General features: G+C 32.4%; 1 protein-coding gene across 2 annotated transcripts in view; it reads right to left on the minus strand.

The window, feature by feature from the left end:
* The window catches only part of LOC126777851 (catenin delta-2), a 76,884-nt gene that overhangs the window by 59,045 nt on the left and 2,599 nt on the right, over positions 1–15,240 (minus strand). The window contains exon 2 of one of the 2 annotated variants that reach the window (XM_050501086.1): positions 9,818–9,969. The exons of the other annotated variant lie outside the window; for it this stretch is intronic. Within the exon in view, the coding sequence (XP_050357043.1) occupies positions 9,818–9,858 (41 nt within the window). The 5' untranslated portion in view covers positions 9,859–9,969. The remainder of the gene's footprint in view (positions 1–9,817; positions 9,970–15,240) is intronic. 2 annotated transcript variants of the gene reach the window in all.

Here is a 15,240-nt window from a genome sequence, read left to right on the forward strand (position 1 = left end):
TTATCCCACTTGCGTTAAATTAAATTGTAGAAGTGGAAGAGAGACAAAAAATACGACTTATTACAGTTCAAAGTTTAGTCTATCAGTCTTTGCTGAGCCGAGATATTAAAATGGGAATTTCTTACTTTTTCAATTAGCAAGTCAATTCGCAGATCTCGTTATAAAGTCACGTGCACATCGACGACGATTTGGTTTCTTAAGTTTTCTATCGGAAATATATTGTTATATATGTAAACGTGCATAATCTATATTTTCAATAACTTTAAAAATTGCCCTTAAAAAAAATTATTTATTTATTTATTTATTTTATAAAATATCAAAGATATGCAAAAGAAAACGGTCGAATTCCCTCCAAAAAAAGACGAACTCCGACCACGTAACTTACTAATCATTATTACTATATTTTTTGTCTGTCTTTATGTGTGTATAACGGCGATAAAATCAAAAACTACCAAGCAGATTTTAATACGGTTTTCACCAATGGACGAAGTTATTCATGAAGAAGACTAAGGTATAATTTGGCTAAAATATGACGATGACTAATATGATGATGATAACTTTTTTCTTTTGTATTAATTGATATAAATTACTATTATTTATTCCCTAAGAAAAAAATATACTACAATTTACAATTCATTACATTCATTGAATTCTCGCAGTTTTTAACACGATTGCACGCACATAATGAATGACGCAATTAAAGTCATCAGCGAATAATGTTCTTGTAATCTTTACATCAAATCACAATTAAGAAAATCGAAATAAGTATCGAAGTTTTTTTTTTTTATAGAATAGGAAGGCGGACGAGCATATGGGCCACCTGATGGTAAGTGGTCACCAACGCTCTTAGACATTGGCATTGTAAGAAATGTCAACCATCGCTTACATATCCAATGCGCCACCAACCTTGGGAACTAAGATTTTATGTCCCTTGTGCCTGTAATTACACTGGCTCACTCACCCTTCAAACCGGAACACAACAATATCAAGTATTGCTGTTTTGCGGTCGAATATCTGATGAGTGGGTGGTACCTACCCAGACGAGCTTGCACAAAGCCCTACCACCAGTAAACGAATTACACAGAAAACACCAGTTCGAACGAAACATACGACTATATATAAAGATAAAACTATATGTATATAAAAGTATAAGTACATGCACTGAGGACATATAAGACATAACATCTTAGTTCCCAAAGTTGGCGCATTGGCGATATAATTGGCTAATGCGCCAGTCCTGCAAACTTTTAAATAAAAACATTTATTATGTGTAATAATTATAATATAACAATATTATATGACTCAGCCGAGATGGCCTAGTGGTTAGAACGCGTGAATCTTAACCGATGATCGTGGGTTCAAACCCGGGCAAGCACCACTGAATTTTCATGTGTTTAATTTGTGTTTATAATTCATCTCGTGCTTGACGGTGAAGGAAAACATCGTGAGGAAACCTGCATGTGTCTAATTTCATTGAAATTATGCCACATGTGTATTCTACCAACCCGCATTGGAGCAGCGTGGTGGAATAAGCTCCAAACCTTCTCCTCAAAAGGGAGAGGAGGCCTTAGCCCAGCAGTGGGACATTAACAGGCTGTTACTTACTTACTTTATATGACTCAAAGAACCTTCATATAATATGATTAAGTAATTAAATAGATTTATCGTATACAAATGTGTATAAATTAACTGGGATTATTTATTACAATTTCAAACTTAAGTACAGGAATTTTCCGACGGTATTACAGGAACAATGGAAGTTTTAATCGTCATATACATTTAAAAATTGCTTACATTCTTTATACAAGTTTTTTAAAAATCGCTGTTACTTTAAGTCTCTCGAGTTTTAAGATATTTTTTTTATTCACGGTATTCTCGGTACTGTATTTTAACAGCGCAAATAAAGCAAATCCCTGTACAATCAAACAGATGAGTTAAAGCCTCATCTCTTTTCCGGAAAATGGTTAGAGCTTATTCCACCACGCTACTAACAGTGTGGAACGGTGGATATACATGTGACATAACTTTATCAACCAGCTATTGCCAGGTTTACTCGCGATGTTTTTCTTCACCATCGAGCAATTGAATTATAAAGATATGAAAACTTGAGGCAAGTGGCCAGTGGAGCTTGCCCCAATTTGATTTCAAAATATTTTGTGCGAGGCTGTATTTGCATCCGCGATCTTCATTTAAGATCCACGCATTCTTTCAATACAGATTTACTTTTATTGTTAATAATAATTTATATAATATCGTTTCTAACCAACTCACCACAAACAAAACCGGTGATTGCTTTGATTTTAATAAATATTTTAAATTAATGTTGCATATAAGTTCTTTATACTTTAATTTGATGAATGCCATTATTTAATTACGTACAAGCATTTAAGAAATGATTGTCTTTAAAGCTTAATCGAATTATTTGAGATTATAGTTATGTATACATATATGAAGAAAAGACCTATGGCTGTTCAAACATTTGTCGATGTTCCAATTATTGTATTTGTGTTATTAATTAAGAGGCAACTTAATTGGTATGTGCTTTAGTAGTTTAGTATTAAACTTAAGGGTATTATATACTGTTTGTAGCTTAATAAAACAAAATAAAAAATATAACGTCTTCCCTCACTTACGAAATTTATTTTGCAGATATTTAGCTAAACACCGATGTCTCTCTCTATCATCATTGATCTGCCATTCGACGGAAGAAGACAGACTGTCTAACTCCCCGTAAACAACATTTAAGGGTAAAGCCGTAAATGTAAAAGTATAACACTAAATTTATTTAGGTATTTTAACTATGTACACAGAAAGTACTTGTAAAGGGTAAACAGTACATAACCGCTAGTCAAATATAGCAAGCGAAGGCGGTCCCTTGTTACTGGAAAATTCCAACTTTTTCCAATCAGACGGTGATCAGTCTGTAGAAAAATAAACCTTCAGTTAATTCAATAGGTAGACCTTAATGGAAAATTTACTTTCTTCCTTAATGAAAAAGCGGTAGATTGGAATAAGTTCTTAAATACCTTGTTTTTTATCGTCTATTTATAATCTTGAGTATTAGTATAGTTTGTAATACCTTTATTCTAAATGACATAACTTTAATAGTAATTTAATTCAGCATTTCAAATGCCTTATACAATTATCTGTCCACCGATCTGCAGTTTTGTGATAAACCTCAAACCTTCTTTTTAAAAGGAGATGAGGTCTTAGCTCAGCAATAAAACATTTACAAGATGTTATTTTTTATGAAAAATCTATAAATGTACTCAAAGGAGCCATGACGACGACTTCAAAGAAGTTCGACATTAATACACATACACATTAATGCAGATACACATTAATAAACTTCATGAGAAGCGTAGACACAAATAAATTTGAAAAAAATGGAGAGTTCTCAAAGCTTGGATTCCCACGTCCAAATTTTGAGACATTTTTGTATTTTTAAAATCATCATCGGTAACAATAAATTTGCAGGCAAATTCGGTATTGGTCATTCAGTGACGTAATTTAGTACAGCTTCACAAAGGTGTTGAACTTCGAGTACCATTACGCGATGTCTTGGAACACAATATCTTTCGAAGTTATTGACTCAGAAACTCAATCTGTTCCCGATCAAATATCTTACTAATATTATTAACGCGATAATTTGCGAGGACGGATGGATTTTTGTTTTGAACAGATTTAAATGAAATTTTGAATAGAAATAGCTTATATCATAACGTTAACACAGGCAAACATCTGCCCTCACCCGTCACACGCGGACGTAGCCGCCGGAGAAAGCTAGTTTAATTATATTTAGACAAATTCACAGGTCTATTACACTGGCAAACGGAATCCAAAAGAACAAAGAGCGCGCTTATTAACCGTTGTATACGATTCAAAACCCGTATTTTATATATCTATTATACGGTTTTAAATAAAACCGACTTTCATTTTAAATGCATTACGCTTCACACAAAATGGATTCCATTACATTTTTTAAAGCGACTTAAATGAATGGACCTTCGTTTTAAACTTATTTACACACTAGCCGGTAAAATTTAATTTATATAGAATCATTCTCGAATTTTAATCCTCTGTTTGATTTACTAAAGAAAGCATTATATAAATTTAATTTATAATACCGACCAGAACGATGATATGCCTTATGATTGGAATTAGTTAATGTTAACCAACGATGACGGGAAGAATTCATGACATGTGTATTTATCCAGCAACCACCAACATACAACGGATCATGGTGACGTCAGCTTTATATATTACATATTTATAATGTAAATACTGTTGGACCTTCGACTTTCGATAGCGTCATCTGCTTACGAAGACGGATACTGAGATAATCCAGCTTTGATGCAGGCCTTTTTTTTACGCAGTGGAAACCTTCATAAAGTTACCCAGCTCTCCTCAAGGGGTGCAAGCTCGTCTGTACCAACCATTCATCAGATATTCTACAGCAAAACAACAGTACTTGATATTGTTGTGTTACGCTTTGAAGGGTGAGTGAGCCATTGTAATTACAAACACAAGGGACATAACATCTTAGTTCCCAAGGTTGGTGGCGATGTAAGCGATGGTTTACATTTCTTATAATGCCAATGTCTATAGGCGTTGGTGACCACTTACCATCAGGTGGCCCATATGATCTCCGACCTCCGTCTTCCTACCTATAAAAAAACTAATATTATTTCGCTAGACATTCGGCAACAACGGTCATAACGGTATAATAAAGTAGATAATAATAGACGAACGAAGCTGCAAATATAACTAGTTTTCTATACAAGTTCATTATGAATAGATCTACGCTTTGGGGAGCCGAGATGGCCCAGTGGTAAGAACGCGTGAATCTTAACCGATGATCGTGGGTTCAAACCCGGGCAAGCACCACTGAATTTTCATGTGCTTAATTTGTGATTATAATTCATCTCGTGCTTTACGGTGAAGGAAAACATCGTGAGGAAACCTGCATGTGTCTAATTTCACTGAAATTCTGCCACATGTGTATTCCACCAACCCGCATTGGAGCAGCGTGGTGGAATAAGCTCCAAACCTTCTCCTCAAAAAGAGGAGAGGAGGCCTTTAGCCCAGCAGTGGGACATTCACAGGCTGTTACGGTTACGGTACGCTTTGGTATTGAGACAGAGAGAGAAATTGAAATAGGACACACATGCATACATATAGAAATACGTTCAGTTATTGTACTCGTGACGTCACATGCCTAATACAGTATGTTCAGGTGAATCTATACATTAAAAAAAAATGAAGAGAGAATCTCTTTGAAAAAGATGAAATATTATTATCGATACAGATACAAAAAAAAAATATCGAATGTTTTTTGGCTGTCTGGTCACTGAATAAGATTTACTCTGTGCGATGAATTTAGTTCCTGAACAAATCTATCAACATGAAATTATTTAAAACAAAAAAAAAATGAGATTCAGTTAAATTAAAAAATAAAACAGCTCGTAATTTTTTTCCAGAAATACAAAAGATATAAACGGTAAGACGTAATAAAATTGACGTAAAGTTTTCGATCGCAAATCATTCAAGATAATAACTGTGTTATATTAAAAATGTAGAACCCTCGACGAAGCCAGGATCAATAACACCAGACATAACTTGAGGTAGATTGTCTACCTGAATGATATTGATATTAGAACTTTAAAAAAGACTTAAGTTATTAAAACTAGTCAATGTATATTTTTAGTTATATACAACGATTATTATATATAACGGGTAGTAGCTTACGTACAATTTAATACTACAAAATAACGAATACAAGATTTGAAACGGCTTACATTAATAATGTATATTTTTATATTTCATAAAGATGCATTGTTGAGTCAAAATCAAAATCTTAATTTAGTTAAAAAATAGTTAGTTTAGTAGTAGTTTAGTTAAATGTTAATTTGCAGCAATGAGCATTAAACTCGCTTATCGAAAATCAAAAATCTAACAAATATACGGTAACAATATATAATGTGGTTATATTATTTATTACCGATACCGATTCTAAGATTTTTGTCTTGCGAGTATTCCTTATATCCGCGAATGTGAATACGATATTTTTAAGAAGAAGTCTAAAAGCGTCTTTTCATTGCTAATAAATATATACATACCCTTTTAATAATGCTATAACATTACTTTTACAAAAAGCCGTATCATATATGTTAATTATTACGAAAAATGTGAAATTTATAGCGCGACGTGATATTGAAACGTGATATTTATGGATATAAGTGGCATGATGACCTTAAGAGCCAGAATTCAACGGCTATGGTAGAAAATACATCGATTTTTATTTTATAAAGAAAAATATATTTTTTTTATAATAAAAACGATTTATCTTACTAATAAAATAAAATTATTTTTTTAAATGTTTAATCGTGATAAACTTATTCGTAAAACGTCGAGTATTATGCAAATATTCGCGAATAACGTTCGTTACTTCACTAATCTACATTGATTATTCAGATTAGTTTCCGCCTGGGTGTTTATGGAGCCCACCACAATGCCTCGGAGAGCACGTAAAGCAATCAATCCTATTTAATATTACAACTGTGTGACAGCAACATCATTCTATAAACATTAAATATATGTTATCTTGATAAATATTTGTTTTTCCACTCAAAAAATTTCCATTTGGGAAATCAGAGTATAAACTATTATTGTATCAATATTTAAATCAAATCCAATCTCCACCCGTAGCATACGCAAACAAATGACGGCCTTTTTTCTATTTTCAAAGATTATTTTTTTAACTTTTGCCGCGATAGTGGTACTACCAAAAAACATTGCTAACTCTTTCTCGGACATAGGGGTTGAAAAGCTTATCCACATTTTTTATTCTATCAAATCAGTTTACGAGATTTTGTTTTAATACAACCACAGAAACCACTACCGCGATTAAACTATGTCTATGTCACCTGTTCAGGTCACTACTGCCTCTATGTCAAAATTAATTCCGTTTAAATTAATGTTATAATTGTGAAAAAGAGACAAAGAGATTTACTTTTGCATATAATATTAGTAGGTATAAATAGATTATTACATACTGAACGTGAGCCCGTAACCACGATATAAAAAATAATATACAGCCTAAAGGGTTGTATTTAAATGCGCGAACAAGCACAATTGCAGGTTGGCCAGGATAATCCTAGCTTAGAACACAAACAATGGAACTGTCTGTCCGCCGGCACAACCTAAACCAGCGTTAGTTGGTTGCAACAAACAATGCTTAGGCTTTGTTCACACTGGCCTGGAAAACGATAAAACTTATAACAATTATCATAATTATAAAATATATTATTACAAGTAGGTCAGGCGATGTTACCTCCGCCAGTACACAATGATACTGTTAGCCATAAGTTATTCTTTGTGCTTGTAATTACGCTGGCTGACTCACCCTTCGTAATGAAAACGAAAACAGTACAAAGCAGCTTGACGGTAAACTGTGATTGTGTAATGACCAAAAGTGAACAATTAAAAAAAAGCTATTACTCCTAACGTTACTAATATTGTAAATGTGAATTAATATGATTGTATGAAACAGCTGCGGCGAGTTTCAATTAAAAACTAGCAAAAAGGCAGGTGACGTCACTTAATAAGATATGACTTTTTGAATGTTAGTAAGTTTTAAACGAGTTTCTAAATTATAAAACCGCATTGTAATCGATATATTTACTTTATTATTTACATACAATACTTACACTGTTTGTGTACTACGATCGTACAGTAAGTTTTATGTAAAGTATAATGTATGTAATGTTATACATTTATAAATCTCCCATTTGAGAAGGCTATGAAATTAGACACAATTAGGCATCCTCACGATGTTTTCCTTCACCGCCGAGCACGAGATGAATTATAAAAACAAATTAAGCACATATTCAGTGGTGCTTGTCAGGGGATTTGAACCCACAATCGTTGGTTAGGATTCACGCGTTCTAACCGCTGGGCCATCTCATGATCATTTTCGATGCAGACAAAAAGATAAATGGACAAAGTTTTCAACCTTTATAAGGTTTTCACCCCATTTTTTGATTGTATTAATTTTTCAACAAATTAAGGTTCAAAAACTTTTATCGCCAACGTTTGTTACAACAATTAAGCTACCAATTTTCCTCGCAGCTCTACGTATATTGGGATAAAATATCACAACTTTTTTTGTAATATAAATTATTTTGCTGTCATTCGTATAAACTATAATTATTCAATGTCAAATACAGACTGAACATTAAGAACAATAATTCATAGTAGGTCAGTTTTAAACAGCAATTTAAACGAAGCGGCTGATGACGTAACTTTCGATACAATTGTCGTTTATCATGGGATACGTTTGTTCATACCAAAGTAAAGTGACGCTTTACTTATACGTAGGACCTTCTAACATAATTCCGCTTTAGTTATATCAAATATATTTATTTTGTATATTATATTTTGGTTTTAAGAGTGAGCTAATCATCATCGTAAGCAGTCAAAGACATGAAGCATTAGATTAAAAATATTGTTTATTTTTGTTTATATATAGAGCTCACCATACTTCCTCTACTCTACTTTACCCCACTATTTATCAGGTTTGCCTATTTGCCTCTGCCTTGTTAATGTAATAGTAGTATGATTATAAATTACACTTCAAGATACTAGAAGTAATACATATGTCGAGAGAAAACATAATATTGTAATCATCGTACTTTGCTTTATCCCTTGAAGAGATTTATTCCAGCGTCTCGGCTAGGAATAAATGCAGACGGAAAAAAGTAAAAAGTAGACACGGACTGTCGCACAAACACAAATAATAAATGCACGATGAAACAAATACAATTTACAGAGAAAATTGTGACAAATAAAATCATAAAATGTACTTAAATTTCGATTTTATGTTATCTTTGATATTATTAAAAAATATATTGCATTGAAATATTATACCTATGAACATATTACAACACAAAATAATATTTAAAAATTGTCACATTCAAATTCACAATAAGCAATCTTGCTAGTGTGTATTCCGCCTAACTAGACTAATGCTTATAGGAGTGTCAACCAAACTCGAGCGACATAATTCGAACCTGTGACACGGTCTGAATACAGGCACTATTGAAACGCATTCAATAGCCCGTGCCTACGCTACTTCATTGTAGCTGGAAAATTCAAAATTATAATATTAAATAATCATACAGCCGACATCTTAGAATGAGTTTGCCTAGATAAAAAAATATATTAAGATGAAAAATGAAGTATTCTTTATATTAAGAATTAATTTTTATATTAATTTTTTGTATGCATGTTACATTTAAATATAAAATATGACTGTTGTCATTAGATACCAAACACGAAATTCTACATTCTATATTAGAGAAAATTGTACCATAAAACTATTTACTTCAATGAAAATTTCTGTACACGTTTTATTATTAAAATACCGTTTAAAGTTGTTATAACCAAATGCAGATTGCATTTAAAATTGGAACGCCTGCAAGCATCAGACAAGTAATCAGTACGATCGAGGGATTATTTTAACCATCACGATAAATACGAACGAAAAAGAAAAACAAATTAAACGAATGACCTAAAAAGAGAACAGACCTACCGGATTATTAATATTTATAAAATTAAATATATTTCAAATATAGAATATCATGAGTAAATAAGGCCTTAATTAAAATACATCGCTGGCTAACTACAACCATAAACAGAAATACACATCGGCAAACATATGCAAACTATTTTTAGATCACATCTGTCACCGTTAAAAAAAAAACTAGGCAGGTCAACGCAGTTCTTGTTCCATTTTTGAGAATAAAGAAAAACTTACCGATACAAAGTACCCGAGTGTATTTTTTTCACGCCGTCCATTTCTGCAGTGGTTTTGTTATCATTTCTAAACACAACACCGTTTAATATGCGAACGTATCAAATACAAAAGTCATTACGATATCTTGATTATACTCCAGTCGAATACGGTACCTGAAACAAAAATAAAAAAAAATATGATTTAAGTTGAAATGTACTTAAAAAATATATACTGTGTGCACTTGGAAATGAATAATTACCGACTTGCTAATTATGTAAATGAAACTATTTTAGTGAACTGGTAGCATAATTGTCGAGTTAGCAATTGTTTTGTTAGAAATATTAATAGATAAATCATCTAAATATAATGCTTTGTCATCAACGCTATTTTTTAAAAACAAATCGTAACACCTTTGTTGTGTTATATATATTTAACCTACTTAATTGTCATATTTAATATTATGCAAAAAATAAATATATATATTAGGAATAGTATAGTAACGCCGAATAGATGGCAATAGGACTCGTTTACTTTCAAGGAGAAGATTTAGAACTTATTCCGCCACGCTTCTCTAATGCAGGTTAATGGATACGTTTAGCAATTTATTTTCATCCATACATACATCCGATAAATATAAGAAAAAAATTACAGTAAAAGCCTGTAAATGTCCCACTGCTGGGCTAAGGCCTCCTCTCCCTTTTTGAGGAGAAGGTTTGGAGCTTATTCCACCACGCTGCTCCAATGCGGGTTGGTGGAACACACATGTGGCAGAATTTCGATGAAATTAGACACATGCAGGTTTTCTCACGATGTTTTCCTTCACCGAAAAGCACGAGATGAATTATAACAGAAATTAAGCACATGAAAATTCAGAGGTGCTTGCCCGGGTTTGAACCCACGTTCATCGGTTAAGATTCACGCGTTCTTACCACTGGGCCTCTCGACTTAAATACAAATGTAAAAAAATTAAATACAAATGAATCCAATGAAAGTTTGAAATAAGTTCAAACCCGCAAGGTTCAATTAAGATTTACGATTTATACCCGTATATACTAATAGTAATACGATGTTACCATCGTAAAACCAAATTAAGTAGAACCGATCGAAGTATTTAACATATATAAACCAGTAATTACATACAAATAAACTTTTCTTTATATAAAATAACAAATTTCAAATTCGCTAAATAATTATATCATGTCTACGATATCCAGCACTTTATCACAACGTCTAAGGGAACGATTTAGTGCAGGAAGCTGCAGGTGTGAGTAAACGGTTTAAACTCTATTTCACTCTGATAACTGCAGTTTGTCAATTGCCATCGTAATCCTCTGATTCCTCTAACTTAATCGCTTATTTGAAGATAGATTTACCGAAAACTAATGGATTTCAAATATGATTAAAATATAGACTAATATTTACATTTATTTGGATAATATTATTATTATATATAAAAATATATAGAGCCGATCCGTTTTATACATAATATAAAAATAGAACGAAGGTCCAGAGCGCTCGAAATAGTTAAGCAGTGTTTTACAATAAAATATATTGTATTTTATATTGTATTTAATTTAATATTATGTATTGAGATATCATATAATCATATAAACACGACAACCTGTACGATAGAAAATGGTATATTCTCGGATCGATTTTCAGCGAAGCAGTAGAAAGAAACTCAGTTTTTTTGTTGTCAATTAGGTTGAATATATTAATTGTAAACAATGAATATATATAGTAGGTACATTCACTTTTTCTGTACGTTTATATGTCATATAAAAAAGGCTTGATTTCATTTTACTTCGGGCACATATACTTTGTCATTGCCCAATACTAATTTATATTATATATAATTTATACATTATACAACGTGTACACCGACAAATAAATACTTATCTTTGTTCATATTCGTTCGGGCGTCATTCATCCGATTTAGTTGAAACGTTGTGCTATTATTGCTGGCTCTTATGTGAAGATTTCTGGCTGATAAAACTATGAACAGGCGTAGTCGATGTAACCATACTTTAAAAGAAAATACGGTATAGGAACATATGCCGAGCATTAACAAGTATATTGATGTGAGTGACTAGCTTATAAAGCCATAGAATCGGAGGCTCTTGATTCGAATCCCGAATTGGACAGCCAATAAAGAAAAATTCATTTCTTTAGATCAGTCGAGCCATAAGGAAAAATATTACTAATATTAGCTGTATTATTTAAATATTAAAGGTAATTTATATATAAATACTTATTGTACTATCAAATTATACAAGACTGTCTAACAAATAAGCACAAGGACCCACACACAACGCATACACGTGCATTTAGGTGGTTGTTTTATAAATTTCATTCACCATATATACCATTTACTAATCATACACCATAAATACACACGACCGTGAAGTGAACATGACCCGGAAGTGACCGGCTTTGCTCTTATTAATCTGTGTATATTGGTGACGACATGCGCCCAAAATTTCATCACGAGGACTCGGATATTGTGGTAAATGTTTTGACCTTCCGCTTCACAATCCCTTTCAATTTCCGGGATTAAAAAGGTATGTTTAGGTTGTCACTTTTTTAAATTTTATTTAAGTCTCGTCTATTAAGACTACTGACTTATAATATTTCGTTTAAAAATTATGAGCTAATCCCTACTGCTGAAAAGATATGGAGATATTTCAAAACGATACTCCAATGCTAGTTGATGAATACAGAAATTTAGTTTGCCCGGGTTTCAGCCCGCAATCATCCAGTGATGGCTCAGTAGCCATCTTGGCTCCGCTATGACGTTTATCTTAACATATTAAGCTTGGGATACAATAGAAGAATAATAAACTATATATATATATATATATATATATACCCTATATATGGGCACCTTGAGTATTAAACAAGTCCATTAAAATGTAATAACAGTTTTGATTCATTACTCTGAATGCTTTGTTTTGTTTGAATGTTAAAGTTTATTTCAAGCGGTGTTGATTTTAGCTTATCTCGGGCAGGAAACCATAAGACATACGATTGCAACGTTTAAGTATTTAGGTACGTAAGTATTTAAGTACGTATAAATTCAATGAAAGATTATTTGATGTAATCTTCTTTTAAAGAAAAAAAAAGTCTTATAAATATTTTCTTATAAACAAACGAACAACACAGCTTTATTGTTGGTTAATAACGTCCAACCTTTCTTCATAAAAGAAAAGAGTTTCTTTACGACGTTTGCTATTAAAAAACACTTTATTATGCAACTCTTAAAATTTTGTCTGAGCCTTTATATTTCTACAACCAATAAAAAAAATTGGCTTCATAATAGCTCTATTTAAAACTCCATAGTCTCGTACAAAAAGTTTATTTTTAATTGTATAACGTATTTTCGTATTATATTATATTATATTATATATTGTGGAACATTCATCTTGTAAATAATAAATATGTATAAATGTTACATACGGATTTACTTTCGCCTTCTGAAGAAGCTAATGGGTCGTTCACACTGCACTCGAATCATGCTAATTGTCCTTGCAATTAAGAATGGAAGTATAAAGTTGAACTGTGTTAACGAAGAAGTAATAATCTCAAACATTTCTTAGATAAAATGCAAACAAAAGCCGGAACATTACGAAATTAACTGCAACAAACAAATTTCTTTCTGAAAGCATGCTGCACAAAACTCTTTTCACATTAAGAAAGATACCTAGCTTTATCCACCACGCTGCTTTCGTGGGGACTGCTGGAAACATCCTGAAATATTTTCTTTCATATATACATACTATCTACCAGTTCAGGTTTCGCCCGGGTAGAGTGAAGGCGGCGCAGTCCAATGAAGTCGCCCAGTGGCCACGATTTTTTCAGACATACTCAACCATTACCGACATATATCAGCCAATTTACAAAAGATTTTAATGAATTATACAAGTATATTATATATTTAGTGAAAATCCTACGAAAATCCGTATGGTAGTTATTGAGTTTATCGTGTTCAAACAAGCAGACAGACCAACGCGGCGGAGGGACTTTGAACTTTGGTGGATGCCTGTATCGATTCAAATTAGATCTATGGGAGTTCGGAATTCCGTCTTGAAATTTTGAGTTTGAACTCAAAAGATTCAGGAATTCATTTGGGATACTTCGCTTACATCTATTGACATATTGAATCGAAAACCTCAACTTCACAATAATCGTGACTTTGTTTCCGATTAATTCCAACACTTGTCACTGCAGCACTTTTAATTGAATGTTACCCTCAATATGTCGAAATACGCTCCACTCGAAATTTTCAATGCTCATTTCATAAGCTACTCTATTAATAAAATTAATACGAATGCCGCGTTAACCTTTTTTTACGCGGAAAAACCTCAGACTAATAAACATCGTACATGGTCATATTAAGACATTCTATAGTAAAATTACATTTTCACATACTTCATAATCACAAAAACAAATAATTTCATTTTAAATATTTAAATTATATTAATTATGGCATTAAGTATATGATATCACTTTTTTATAGATAATGAGCTGATCAAACGAATTTGCACACAGCCTGAACATTTACATCCACTTTTACCTTTAATATGGATTTAAAAAAACTAAAATACTAATATTGTTAAATATTGAGTTTTTATTCTGTCCTTTACTTCAATTAATTCTAGTCAAATTATTTAGTACCTAAATATTACATGAATTATATACATATATGTATAAGAAGGAATTGGAAGAAATATCCAATTTTTTTAATTATTACTGACATAGAGATTAAAACATTTTTTTGGTAAATATCACAATTTCTCTCTACATCAATTCATACAAATGGAAACTATTGGTGAAACCATGAATGGGACTCGGCAAGGAGACATATTTTCTAAACTAAATGGAGATGAAAGTCTGGTGGTAGAGCTTTTGCAAGCTCGTCTGGGGTAGGTACCACCCATTCATCAGATATTCTACCGCAAAACAGCAGTACTTGATATTGTTGTGTTTCGGTTTGAAGGGTGAGTGTGCCAGTGTAATTACAGGCACAAGGGACATAACATCTTAGTTCCCAAGGTTGGTGGCACATTGGTGATGTAAGCGATGATTAACATCTCTTACAATGCCAATGTCTATGGGCGTTGGTGACCACTTACCATCAGGTGGCCCAATTGCTCGTCCGCCTTCCTTATCTATAAAAAAAGTCGTGATGAAGAGATCCGTAATTAAATTTGGGGCGTGAGGTCATCAATAGTCAGATTAACATATGTGAACCTCGCTTATGTGTCAGTATTTACAGGATATAAACGAAATTTATAAAATTAACACTGAAATGCTTAAGTAGTGAATCACGCGGCAAAATATTACCGCGTCGGTTACTACCAGAAAAAAAGGAACACAGAAAATACCAAACCACTTAGTAACGATTTTTAATATCGATATACGAATACCTTTTATGAATTTCTTAC

The sequence above is a fragment of the Nymphalis io genome, chromosome 24 (assembly GCF_905147045.1).
Source record: "Nymphalis io chromosome 24, ilAglIoxx1.1, whole genome shotgun sequence".
NCBI classification, from domain to species: domain Eukaryota; kingdom Metazoa; phylum Arthropoda; class Insecta; order Lepidoptera; family Nymphalidae; genus Nymphalis; species Nymphalis io.